At 46.8% G+C, this 14,090-nt stretch overlaps 1 protein-coding gene across 1 annotated transcript; it reads left to right on the top strand.

The window, feature by feature from the left end:
* Positions 1-1,072: 1,072 nt before the first annotated feature.
* Positions 1,073-13,849, top strand: LOC309686555 (uncharacterized protein; the record flags this gene model as incomplete). Its single annotated transcript, XM_082499263.1, has 6 exons — positions 1,073-1,124; positions 3,656-3,775; positions 4,371-4,575; positions 8,416-8,468; positions 12,580-12,699; positions 13,345-13,849. 6 exons carry the CDS (start codon positions 1,073-1,075, stop codon positions 13,551-13,553), a joined length of 759 nt encoding a protein of 252 aa, XP_082355389.1. The 3' UTR covers positions 13,554-13,849.
* Between the last annotated feature and the right edge of the window lie 241 nt (positions 13,850-14,090).

Here is a 14,090-nt window from a genome sequence, read left to right as displayed (position 1 = left end):
CCATTCACAGTTTGTTTGATTCCCACAACCATTTCCATGCACTTTGTGCCTCTGCTCCATCCTGAGAGATTTCACAAGAGGTGATGAAGTGGTTGTGGGAGCAGAAGGAGAGAGCCCAGAAGGACTGGAAAGGTCATAAGGGACTGGAAAAACCTGACAGAGTCCAAAGATGGTTTACAGGTAGCAACAAATATTGTTGCTTGGAAACACTGGATGCTTCATGAGAACAGAGAAGCAGAACAAAACAAAAGCGTTGGACCCCATTACTGTCTGGACCACAGGAGCCTCTGAGTGACAGTCCCCAGGCACAAATAGTGTCATTGCAGGAACGGTACAAGCTCATGTTCTGCTTTAAGCACTTCCCTTAGTACAAGCGAGATGAGGCTGGCAGAGCACTGGCACAGGCTGCCCAGAGAGGTGGGGGAGTCTCCCACTCCGGAGCCATTCCAGACCCATCTGGACGCCGTCCTGTGCCACTGCTGCAGGTGCCCCTGCTCTGGCAGGGGGTGGGACTGGGTGATCTCCAGAGGTCCCTTCCAACCCCCACCATTCTGTGATTCTGAATGACTGCGGACAATCCAGGGAAAAGTCTTCTTTTTTGCCTCCTCTCCCACTTCCCACATATACGAAGCTCTCATATCATGGCAGAGAGAAAGGATGGAGGATGCCAGGTGATGCATACTCTCTTGCAAACGATGAGCCACCCTAGACTGGCACAGCTGCCTCTGCTTTGCTCCAGGTTTCGCGGTTCAGCCCAATGGAGTAAGAAGGGACTCCCATGTTTGAATCAGATAAATTGTTCCCTAAATTAGCAATGCAGACGTGGTCAGCAGGAGTAGGCCTTGGAAAAAAAGATTGGATCTGAATGAGATGTAAAAAAAATTGCTACCTGGAGCCTCGTAATAGGTTCCTACGCACAAACACACCCAGCACTGATCACATCTTATGTGCTGTCACTCCCCAAACCCCAAATTACTGTAATCAAAGGAAGTCAAAGTAAACGCGGTCCCAGTATAAAACCTTACCGTGGTGCACCATCCCACATTGTTCAGGCTCTGAGGGCACAACGACCATGAAGGCTTTTCTGATTGCCCTGCTGGCGGCAGTCCTGTGTGCTGAGCAAGGTAAGGAGCTTTGGAGGCTGGGAGAGCCAGATGGAGAGGATGAAAATACCAGAAGAGAAATTAGAGATAACACAGGGACAAGAAGGTTTGACAGCTTTTGTTGGAATTGGTGAGGTCTTGGTAGTGCAGTTTTACTTTGGTGTCAGCTGCGTCAAGCAATATTTAGTGTGGTTGAGTCGTAGCTTCTTGGGTGAGTTCTGCTGAGGTACCCGTAACCCAAAGTAGACAGAGTTCATCGCTCTGGTTTCTCACACCCTCGAGTATCAAGCTCCGACCTCTCACATGTGAAGACAGACATGAGAACTGAAAAATGCTAATAGGAATTGAGCTGGGCTCACAGTTTTGCCTTTGGTTTGTTTTGGTTCCTGGATGAAACTTGAGGAGTTATTGTTGGTAAAGGTAATACAGCTGGTATTGACACCGCATCTTCTGCCAGCATTTCACTTTATTTCCCACAATGACATTACAATTAAGAAAGTAGGTTGCTGGCAGATATTTGAAAGCCTAACAGCTCTTTGCTCGTAGGTTTGAAGAGGTTTTTTAAGTGTCTAGGAGTGAGTGTGTTTGTAATGGGATCCACAATGCTCTGTGCATGCCCTCTTTTAAAGTAAGTGCAGATATAACTAGACAATTGTGTAGAAGTACCCAGTTGAGAAGCATTGGCTCTGCACATGTATTTGCAGTCTCGAGGAATACTGCAAGCTTTTTTGCACCGTTAAGGCTATTTCTGGCTGCATTCGCAAAACTCGAGCTAATGGAGGGTGGAGGCCGGACGCAGGCAAGGCTTTATAACAGCTATAACGATTTAAGCTGTTATTGTTTCCTGGCTGGGAAGGATTTTCCTTGCATCAGTCAGTCAACACGCGCGCGTTTCAGTTGCTTTCGTGCGTACGCTGGGGTTTCGGCTCCATCTTCAGCGGGAAATGGTTTGAACAACTTTGTGAGATTTGGCAGAAAAGCAGATGAGAGAGCGCTACAGGGACTGTAAAATGCAATAACGCTCGCTAGGCAACGTGTCTGGGATTACGCTGGTGTGGTCTGCAAAAGGAGAGTAGCCCACAGCTCCGGTTGGGGGACCTCCGGAGGAGAGGTGAGAGAGAGGTTTAACTTATCCAAGTGATGGAGAAACAACAGCGAGTGCTGAATAGTCAGTTAAAGAGAAGTTAAAACCAGGATGCAACGAAGATGATTTTATCTGCTATTATGGTGCTCGCAACACCTGGCACTACAAAAGAGCATCTGGGTAGGTTTTAGAGCAAGACAGTCAGTCATACGCTGACTTGGGCTGTACCCAAGGCACCTGAGCTCCCCACATCACAGAGGGATGGCCTTTTATTCTCCTACCTGGGGTAGCTAGGGCCTAAAATGGCTTTTAATTCTCTTTTAAAACTGCTTCTGGAATCATCCAACCAAGTGTCATGGGCAGGTTCAACTTCAGAGATGAATTTGAATCAACAGCAGCTGGGCTTTGGAGAGTCCCTGGGAGGAGTTTCTTTGTTAAAAACAGGTTCAAATCCAGTTGAAAGGGGCTCTTTTGTGCAGAAATAAGAACCTTCCTGGGTTGAGAAAGCTGGGAGGAACTGACCCAGGGAAATTTAAGCCTAACGGAGGACCCTCCCTGGTTTGTAATTCGGTCACCTTCAACCATGAGCTCTCCACCACTGGTGACAATGGAGCAGGCTGTACTGAGAGCAGCTGAACTGCCTCCGTCACCACTGCTTAGAAATGAGGAGTATTTCATGGGACTCCGAAGAGGAGGGAAAGAGTTTCCACCAGTTGTGAGTCCACCTTCAGGGAAGGAGATGGCACGTGCCCGTGTTTCTAGCGTGGCCAGCTGGCCTCCCTGGAAATTTCACTCAATTTGCTTCAGTTTTGTTCAGAAATACCTGCTTCTGGCTTTTGTAATAAACCTGGCTCAGCCGTGCTAATAATATCACTGAGAACATGTTGTTCCAGGCGCTGGTAGAAATAATCTCTCTATTGTCCAGAGCAACCTTTCCCAGGGAACTCCCTTTAATGTGGCTCCGTGCTCAGTAATTTAGCTCACAGGGGTGTCATAGGCTTTAATTAATTCGTGTCTGTGCAGTGTTTTGCAGATGCAGTCTGAAAATACTAACTGCTGAGCTCTCACCTGAGAGCAGTGCCAGCTCCTCTCCTTGGCGGAGCTGGGCAGATCCAGCTGGGCAGGTCACGAGCTCTGCTTTTGATGGTCGGCCGTCAAGCAGGCCAATGCGGACCTGGGGGAGAAAGTAAAAGTCACCTGGGAGTGCTGCTCAGGCTGAAAAAAAAATGTGTTTTCAGGTTTAATCACCGAAAATCTCAAGTGAAGAAAGAAAACTTGTTTCGTTCTGTTTGTTTGCTTTTCCAGCCTCATTAATCAAAACCAATTTCTTATTTCACTTGTCGTGAAAACTTGTTCTTAACATACTTTTCACCTTGTATTTTCCAAGAAGGGACGTGGCTTTTGACACTTTCTTCCCAGGAGGGCGTTGCTGGAAACGACTAATATGTGGCATGTGCATTCTTTCCAGCTTCCTCGCTGTTTTGCTACACATGTGACAACGAACACTCCAACTGGAACTGTCTGAAAACCTACAAGTGTGAAGACCATGAGAAATACTGTACAACCACATACAGCTCTGCTGGGATTGGTGAGTACCACCACCACCGCAAGGCTTTATTATTTTTTTTTTTTTCTCCCAGAGAAACTGAGGGGCAACAGGTTTTTTTTTTAGGGTGGTAGTTGGTCTTGTTGGCAAGAATTGATCACGGAGGTTTACGGATCACAACACATGATGTGTGTGAATCCCTCAGCGGTGCTCTGTGATCCACCACCTGTGGTTATGTTCCTCACCACCTTGTGGCAGGGCTGGCTGATGCACACAGAGTTTCATGAGCAGACCCTGTTGCCTCATCTGAGAGCTCACACGCATGCTTTGTGATGCAGGATGGAAAGGGGTTGGATGTAAGTAATGTGGTTTTAGAAGCTGAGAATGCGTTGGCAGTGATTTTTTTGCTGTCCTACAGGAAGCACAGTGGGGCTTTCTATCAAGGACCTTCTAGTGTCATATATTTGATCCAGGTTGTGTGGATATTCACCCAGCACTCATCAAATCCGCTGATAGCTGTCATTGCTGCATTGCAAATTAAGCATAATGCAATGTACCTCCTCCTATTGTCCTCTGGTCAGCTCTTGCAAAAGAATCTTAAATCACAGCTCTCCTTTCTTGTCTATTCTCCACCCAGGCAAGGACATGGGACACCGCATCACCAAGAAATGTTCTGTAGACTGTCCCGAGACGAACGTGAACTTCGGTGTGGCGGCTTATTCCACCAAATGCTGTACTACCTCCCTGTGCAATTTCAGTGGTGCCAACAGCATAAAAATCAGCTATGCCGTCACGTTCTTGGGAACTGTGGCCAGTTTGATCTATGTCATCAGGGCAGGATTGTGATGAGGGGTGGGAGCAGATGTGACAACCCACGAACCCACAAGGTATTCCCCAACTGAGAAATTAACATCCTCTGTAGAGTGTCTCCAACAGGGCCTACACTGCCCTGTCTTTCCCAAGACATTGCTTCAGATCCCATCCACAAAATGGCACGGCAGTGTAGCTCCTATTTTTCCCCCTGTATCATTTGTTGTTTTGTACTAATTTTCCCTGGGAAAGCTCTTTTGATAGCATGCGTGTGACAATCGTCAGACAAAATAAAGATTTATGTTATTCTAGAGTGTGTTTGCTGTATCCACACTAAGATCAGCCTGAGACAACAGCTCTGCCAGAAAGGGCGGTAGTCAGAATCTCTACCTCACATTGAAATTTTTCTTTTTAGCACCTGGGAGTCCTCTCCTGGCTGCCTTTCTCAATTGACTCAGTTGCATCCAGCACCTCGAGACAGACATTCCATAAAGCCAGATGTTCTGCCTGATCACTCAGTGCTAAAAAATGAAGGTGTCAACCTGGAAAGGTCAAAGATGTTGGTGTTGTCCCATCGCAAGCCACAGCGAGAATTGTTTTGTAACTGCTCACACACAGGACTGGGGGGGTTGCCAGGTGTTGGTTGTGCTCCCGGCTGTGCTGCAAAGTTCTCATGTGATCTCTGGAGGGTTGATGGTTTTGGCTTTTAAAATAGGTAAAGGGCCCACACCAAGACACTGGAGATGTCCAAGATGAGGATGGTGCTGCTGGAATCCGTCCTCATGGAAAGGTGACCTCTGTGCCTGCTTGGAGAAGATGCTGCTGGGTGATGGCTCATGAATTCCCTGCAGGGAAACACGCAGAAAGAGCCTGGCAGAGGCAATGGGTGTCTGATTTGGTGGGGAGGTCTCTGCTTCTTCCCTTTCCTCTGTTGCTACTGCTTGGGGACAGAGGAGATGGGGTGGAGATCCTCTGAAGCTCTTCGAGGAGCGGAGCTATAACTACGATGGGCAAAATGCATGTACTCTTGGAGCTGGAGGGTGTGTAATTCCCAGATGAGCAGTTTATAAGCGCAGTGCTGCTTTTTGGGAGGGCTTGTATAGACGTGGCACCTGGGAAAAAAAAAGCCCTCACGTTTGCAGCCCAGTTGGATCTGAGGGGGGTACTGCTCCACCAGCACTCAAGACAGGCTCAAGTACGCACATTTCTATGCAACGGGGAGAAACCGCAGCCCTGGCCGTAGGCTGTGAAGATGGGATTAGGTTTTGTCATCCTATAAAGATTTAATTTCTGGGCAAGGAGGGTGTTCTGGCATTGATTTAAATATGACATGGGCTAACTGAAGAATGGCATTGGTGTAGCATTTCTGTGCTGAGGGACCAACAGAAACTTGGGGTTTTGCGCTTCTTTTTAACAACTTTTCCTATGTGTTAATCACAATAATTTCTGAAATGATTCTCAAAGCTTTCGGCCAACTTGAAACTCCACATTTAGTAAACACATCTGAATTTCACAGTTACTTTTAGATTTCAGCTTCTGTTTCATGAAAACTACATGTTTTCACCAAAATAAATAAATTGTTTGCCCTTCTCACATTTCAACCAGGTTTAGAACAAGATGAGCATAACACTCTCCTTCCTTCTACACTCAGCAACTGTGTCAAGGGAAATAAATCTTTCCACCCCATCCTCCACCCCCAGTTAAATCCCCTGTTACTCTTTTCGAAATCTTGAAGTTCATAGCTTCCAAATACTTGTAAACCATGATATTAACTTCTCCTTTTCCTTGGTCCCTCGGGTGTCCCGATCATCTGTGTTCTTTCTACCCCCATGGGTTCTTTTCAATCTATCTCACGTGGCACTGGTGAGGGATGAAGGTAACATTAAAATCTGGGGGACATATGGGACCAGTTGGAAGAGTGCAGGACCATCTAATGGAAAATCTCGACTGTCAGAAATCCTGCAATAACTCCTTCAAGAAATGCAGCCTTGCCATCTCAAAATCTCAGCAGCTTGCAGGAGACAAGAGATATTTTAGTTTTTTCTTGGATGAGACTACAGGGAGGAGGGGGGAGAAGTGCCTGGCTGAGATGCTATTTCTGTACCTGTTAATGGATGCTGTTGGCTGAAATAAATCTGAATGTGGGCTGCTTCTGCAGCGCAACGCACGGGCTGCGGAATGGCATCGCCTTGTGACTAGGGCCCCCTTTTCTGCTATTACCTCAAATAGTCGGCAATAAAAGTTGATTTACCAATAAAGACTCGCAAAATCCCTTCTGGATTGGGGAAAAGAAAATATCGCACAAAGAATAGAGGGTTGCAGTGCCTGGCATGGAGGGTACCAGATTCTGTTTTCCTCCTGCTTAGTGCCTTACAAAGGTATTGGCCTTATGAAGCCAAACAACGCCCCTCCTTTGAGCTTTCTTGGTTAATCGCCACCTCTGTTCCAACTGAGTTTCGTGCTCTACCTATTGAGAAAGCAGAAATTTCCTCACCTTAGTCACGCAGGTCTCCATGCTAACAATATTTATACATCCAATTTAGAGGTGTTGGAAAGACTTACATCACCTCAAGAACTGGGCATGCCTTTTCGGTGAGATAATGACTCTAGGTGGGTTGTATTGGAAGCCCAAATATTTACTGGGAGATGGAAATCTGAGCAAGTTTGAGACTAAGAAAAAAGGGAAACAAAACAGATGGAGAGCAGCAAGGGGCAGAGTCGCTGGCAGAAGCTTGGGGCACACTGGTTGCTCCTGCAGCTCTGAGCATCCCGTGAAAGGGATCCAGCTGGACCATTTCTGGGACTGTGCCTCCGTCCCCACAACGAGATGGCAGAAAGACAACGGTGGGAGGAAAAAGCAACAGCAATCAGAAGAAGATGGGAAAGATTCTGATTGCATGCAGGGAGATAGGATGAAACATGATAAAAAAGGAGGAATAAAGAGCACCGTATGGAAACCCAGTGTAGTACTCCTTATTGGCATTTCACATAATTTTGGCTGGCTATAATACTTTTTTTTTCTGAAGACTTAATGAGTTGAGATCCTTGAGCAGACAATCCCTCATTCTCAATGCTTTAACTGGTTTGTTTTTTCCTCCCTGACATTTATTTTTTGTAATTTGTGAAAAAAAAAAAAAAAAAAAATCACTGCTTGTTCAATGTGATGGGGGTGGGTGTTATTTCTATTTTTTAATTTGAGTGGTCATTTTCATTGCCCAGTGGAATTTATTTTCTAATAAGAGAACATTTTCCCTCATATAAAATATCCAATTTTAGAACAGAAACATTTATGATTTAGAACTGCTGTTTTAAAAAAGCCCACAGAAAATGATGTCTGGTCCCCTATGAAAAGCAGTGGAAGGATGCTGCTCTTCTGATGTAGCTGTATCGACAATCCTGGGAGACGTTATGAAGACGTTTCAATCCCAATTTCAATTTCAAATTCCACCAGTTTCCATACGTACTAAAACAGTGCATGAGGAGGATGGGATCCTCAAGGATGCAGCCTGCTCTAAGACCCAAGCTGGCTTGGAAAGGGGAAAATTCCTTTTCTTATGTGAACACTGTTTTGGTTTTGTGTTTTGCTTTTCCTCCACTTATCCAGAATTAGAAACTGTTGCATACTTAAAAACAGATGAATAAGCTTCATTGTGAAACAACTAGGAAAAGAAGCAGGGGGAGAATATAAGCCTGTTTAGATTTCCAACAAAGCATACTTTCACAGGCAAGCACTGACACGTTACTCCCAATTATCCACCGACTGACACAGCAACCCTATAGTTATCGTCCTAGCATCAAAGCAAACACTGCAGAGGTATAAAACCTGCCCTGGGTGAGTCCTGCTTGTTTGGGAGGCTGCAAGATCTATAAAGGATGAAGACTTCTCTTCTTGTCACGCTTGTCATAGCCCTGTGCACGGAGAGCGGTGAGTCTCCAAGGATTGCTTTGGCACTCGCGAGACCCCCCAGAGTTAGGGCATGTCTTTGATATGGCAGAATGACAAGGGGATTTTGCAGCACGAACAGTAAATCTGAAGGGTCATTGGGCTCCAGAGAATATTCCGCTCCTCGGGAGAAGAAGCCAGGGGACGTATCCCCACCAGAAGTTGGAATGATGCTGAGGAGCTGAAGTGGGGGGTGACATACCCACCTCTTCTGACTTGCCCAGCCCTTGGAGTGGCTCAATGCAGGCAGCTGAGCGCCCTTCCTGCAGGTCTTTGAGAAGAACGGTTGGGTGAGGGATATACAGGGATGGACAGGGAGAGGGCAATATTTGCAATAAAGCTGCAAATTTGGCATCTAACTATCTACAGCCTTATAATTTATTATTTTTTCACTTGCTTGTTTATTGGTCGCAATTACAAGCCCTCATTACCTAAATTGGTAGAGACGGGCATGTCACAAGAAGATGCAATACTGGCTCCCATCCCTTTCTTGCAACTTGCTGCTTTGAGTTGCAACTTTGATCCTGAGGTTGATCCCAGGTCTGGGATGGAGATGCAGAGTCCCACTCTCATTCTGATAACGAGCTGGGCTTTTTCGTTTGGTTTTTTTTTTGGAGGGGGGGGGAAGGATGCACTGAAAACCTGCACTTTAACTCTGCCGGGTCGGGCTCTGCCAAGGACCGCTGCCTGTGCCTCTGGAAGATGGAGTCATGGTTTAGAAGTGGTTTTGTCAGGTTAGGTTAATGATTGGACTTGATGGTCTTAAAGGTCCCTTCCAACCCCAACAATTCTATGATTCTAAGATGCCCCATTTGCACATGGCTGTGGGTAGGGCAAAGGAACAGAAGGTGCAGCCCAGAATATCCCTCTGACTGTTCCATGGGAATAATTGATTTCCTCAGCCTGGGGGGGGGGGGGGGGGGGCTTTTGCCTTATTGCAAACTAAATTTTTCTCAGGCTTTGCTGTAGGGCTTTACCTGCAAATTACTGGCCGTTGGCCGTTCTGGGTCCCCGTCTAGCAGAGCACTTAGGCTCACATTTAATTTGAGGTTGTAAATGTTCTTACTCGAGACTTCACAGGCTTTAAATTTGGCGTGTGCTAAATCATTGTGCTCCACGGGGTTGAGAAAGTTGAAGGCAATAAAAAGATTCTTTCCAGCAGCTTATCAACTGTAATCACATTTTTCAAAAAGATCACGTAACGAGACAGCAAACTTACCAAAGAAGTCGGTGAAAATTAACACACGCTCAGTACCACTTCGCTGTGCAATCTAGCCAGAAGGCTGGCTGCTGTTCCAATTAATCCTCAACCTGACTGATTTTAACAGTGTAAACCCTGCATCTGCCGGCACTTGCACTTGCTAATGCTTTACACGTGTAAAGCTGTTTATCTGGGTGGCTTGAATTATTCACATGAAAATCTTCCTTGAGGAATATCCTTTTTTATCTAGAGCAGAGGTCTTGCTGGGTTTGGACAGGAGACCTCCAAAAGCAGCCTGGTTTAACCCCAGGTTTGCATCCGGTGCGGGGCACACTTCAAAAGAAATATCGTTCCCTTCCCCACTCAGCCCTCGTTGCAACAGATATCTCAACAGACGCAATAAAATCAGAAGTGTTTTTCAATAGTATGAGCAATTGTTGAGCTTTCCAGGGCAGAGGATCAAAATTGTCCTGCCTGACTTCAGGGTCTTAACTGAGCCACCAGGTTAGGAGCCCACATTCCTGCAGAGTCCTCTAAATGGTGAGTGAGAGAGAAACCTCCTGAACACAGAGAGATGTTGGCAAAATCCCCCCTGAAGGTGCTTGCCCTGGCTAGAAGGGTCTCAGAACTCTTAAATTACTCAGTATTCTTAAATTATGAGCTCTGGGAGGTTGGGGTGAAACAGGACTGCAACAAACTCCACTGCTTCCAGCATAGATTCAGGAGATTTTCCTTGGAATGGGCTTGATTAAAGAAGCTGCTTTCATTAAGGGATAAAACGAGTTATGTTTCTGGAAAACCCAGTTGTGTCAATTAAGGGATGAAATGGGTTACATGTCTGGAAAACCCAGTTTGGGGACTCTGCTCCAGTGTACGGTTATTTTGGGAGGAAAGGGTGGTTCCCAGGGGGGTGGAGCAGGAATGTGCCTTTGTGCCTGGAGATGGAAATGACCAAGGTAGGAAGCGAATTGCGGAGGTCTTGGTATCAAGACAGAGCGAGCCGGGTGCCAGGTCTGAGGCTTTTGAAGTCATAAGGCTGTTGAGCATGGGAACTAGATGATCTCCAGAGGTCCCTTCCAACCTTGACCCTTCTGTGATTCTGTGAAGAGGGGGAGATGGGTTCTGAGTCACTGCAAGCCCAGTTGCCTGGCCTCTGTGTCCTCTACTGGTGGCTCTTCAGTGAGAGACAACACTGAGGGAGGGTAGGATCTGCAAGGACTACAGACTACGAGAGGAAATTGACGGTCAGTGCTGGGTGGCCACGGAGAGGTCAAAGGGGCTGTTAGTTGGAGTGAGGAGAGAAGACAGTTTCCACAGAGACAGAGAAGGATGAACAGTGCCCTGAAAGGCATTTTTGTGGCTTCCCATGAAATATAGTGACCCTGGTCACCTGGGCTCACGGTCTGAGCTGGGGACAGGTCTGGGCTAGTAGGGCAACAGGGAGTAGAGAGCCTGTTTGGACCAGATGAGCTTGTCTAAGGTCAAACAAGGACAGCAATGAGGTTGGGACATTGCTGGCAAAGGAACCAACGAGGGCAAAGAAACTTGAGCGAGGGAGAAGAAGACTGAGGGAGACGAAGAGCGAGGAAGGCAAAGGACAGTGCTGGTACAAAAATGAGATGGGTATTAACTGGCCATAAATAGGGATAGCCTGGAAATGAGAAGAATGAGCCTGATCCCCAGTGGGTGACATTACTGCAGGAGTGTTTGCTCCAGATAAACAGATGAGCAGGAAATTCCCCTTATCATGCAAAGAAACCTTCCCGGAGGATCTCTTTGCTATGAATGACTGCTTTAGCTTACTTGAGTGCAAGCTGTTTTCATTCATTCATATTGGCACAGCACTTTGCTGATGCACAGCGTTACAGATGAGCACATTTTGTAGCGTTAGGCAGTCATCACCCACGGATGGCTGTAAAAAGGAGTCTGCTGCAGCCAAAGGGGTGATTCGCTCAGCCCTGTCTTCTACAGGTCCAGGACTGCCCAGCACAGGAGAGCTCTGAAAATGAACCAGCCGAACGCAAGCATCCATCTTCCCAGCAGACACTGAGATGCAGCTCTAGGTCACTTGTCCCTAATTTGAGATGTGTTGTGGGGGCATACAGCAAAAAGACCCTCATGCCCAGTATGGCCAGGGAGGTTACTCTCAGGTGTGTCTCTCCCTTTTTATAATTTAAAAGATTTTTAAAATAATTCACTGTTGATGCGTGCGGTCTGAGAAAGGATGAGTAGGCCAGGACTCTTCAGAGGACTTGAAGAGGATGAGTGTGGAGAGGAATCATAAAATCATAGAATCATAGAATGGTTTAGGTTGGAAAGGACCTTGAAGATCACCCAGTTCCACCCCCCCTGCCATAGGCAGGGACACCTCCCACTAGACCGGGTTGCTCAAAGCCCCATCCAACCTGGCCTTGAACACCTCCAGGGATGGGGCCTCAACAACCTCTCTGGGCAACCTGGGCCAGTGCCTCACCACCCTCATAGTGAAATAGTGAATCAGCTGGCCTCTTTCCATACAAGAACTAGTGGCCAGCAACCGGGGCTTGGAGGAACCAGGTTGCAAAGAAACCACAAGAGCTTTGTGCTGCAAGTGGTACTAGACTGGGGAGCCCTTTCCAAAAGCACATTTTGGATGCCAGATTCAACTCAGTATCCAGAAGAAAGATCCCTTGAGGGTTACTAAATGAGCAAACCACATCAGTGTCAGGAGTCTGAGCTTAAAGTAATTTGGGTCCAGGAGAGTCGCTGGGGCCAAGTTTCATACACCCCAGAGGGTGTCTGCCTGTTGCCGCTGGGCTTGACAGATCCTCCATCTGGGCCAGCACCACCGTTTTTGTGCTCCTATGGATATTTCTAGGGGTGACTGATGGGTGTTGTGCCCTTCTTTTGCAGTTTTCTCCTTGACATGTTTCACATGCAAAGATGCATCTTCCAACATACACTGTCTCAGTACGACCACATGCTCTGACCACGAGAAGTACTGTCTCACAACCTATTCTACCACGGGACTTGGTAAGTGTGAAGCTTTTCTAAGGCTCTGATGACAAGAGGGGGTTCAGGTTAGGCTGACTGGAGAGCCTTCTCCCACCATGGGTTGTGGCAGAAGAATTAATGAGGATCACAGCACACCGGCAGTAAATCTTGTGGCATGTGGGGACTCAGCATAGCCCATCCCTGTTGCAATATATCATAACAGTACTGCGCTGCTCATTAAACACACCCAGGAGAGGGAGATGTTGGAAGAGAGAGGATTTCTTTGCACAAACCCCTTGTCTCATCTCCAAGTTCACACACATGGTCATGAGGTGGTGGAACTGGAAAGGGCCGGTACTGTGGAAGGGACAATAGCAAGACATGGTGACAATGACATCTTCCAATTTTGCACTGTACAAATACATAAGATCTCCAAATTCCTGCCCTAGGTTGCACTCAGTTGGTGAAGAGTCTTAAGTGTTGGAGATAGCCTCCACAGGTCACATATACACAAATAATGATGTAACGTGCCAAAGCCCATGGGAAAACCGACAGCATTAAGGACAAAACCAACATATTCCGCACTGGATAGTGCACAGGCAGTCTACCATTGAAGTCTGTGAAAAATACACAAGATTAAAAAAAAATGACTTTTCTCCCTATTTTGCCTCTCTCCCACTTCAGGCAACGACCGTAACCAACGTATTACCAAGAAATGTTCTGCATTTTGCCCAACGATTGACCTGAATATTGGCATAGCCGGCGTTGCTACCAGCTGCTGCGAGACTTCTTTGTGCAACATCAGCGGTGCCAGCAGTGTGAAAACCAGCTACACTATGATAGCTCTGGGCATCATGGCCAGTCTCGCCTGCATCCTCCGTCTGGGTTTTTAAAGGGGCTGGGGGATCCCTGCGTTGCAAGGGACCAAACTCTCATCTGTACAGCGTGAATGCCCCCCTGTTTCTCCTACCTGGGAGGTCACATCCCATTAGCAAATATTTTTTGCTCTTTCCGTGCTCTGATGACAGTGCGTAAGAGCACAACCCTATCTCAAAATGGTATTTGGAAGAGAAAAGCATGACGTGGAGCCCTGTACATGCAGAAGGGCACCATATAGCCACTATCTCTCCTACTATTGGCCTTCATAACTCCACAAATTTCCCCCCCCCCCGCCCCCTTTATTTTGAACCTGCCATTCTCTTGTGCCATTTTTCCCTTTATACCATTTTCTGCCCTGTATCATTTTGCTCTGAGGAAGCCTTTAATATTCTGGTTGTTAAACAGAAGCTGGGCACAATAAAGTGTCATTTTATTCTATTGTGTGACTCTGTGGTGTGGTACATTGGGCGTAGCGGCTGGATGCATCCATGTTAGCGGCGACAAAAGCAGAGGCGTTAGTCTGCAAGTCGAATTGAAATAATGTTGAAATA

Source organism: Vanellus vanellus, assembly GCF_965231255.1.
Source record: "Vanellus vanellus genome assembly, chromosome: 2".
In the NCBI taxonomy this organism is placed as follows: domain Eukaryota; kingdom Metazoa; phylum Chordata; class Aves; order Charadriiformes; family Charadriidae; genus Vanellus; species Vanellus vanellus.
This window is presented reverse-complemented; position numbering and strand designations above follow the sequence as displayed.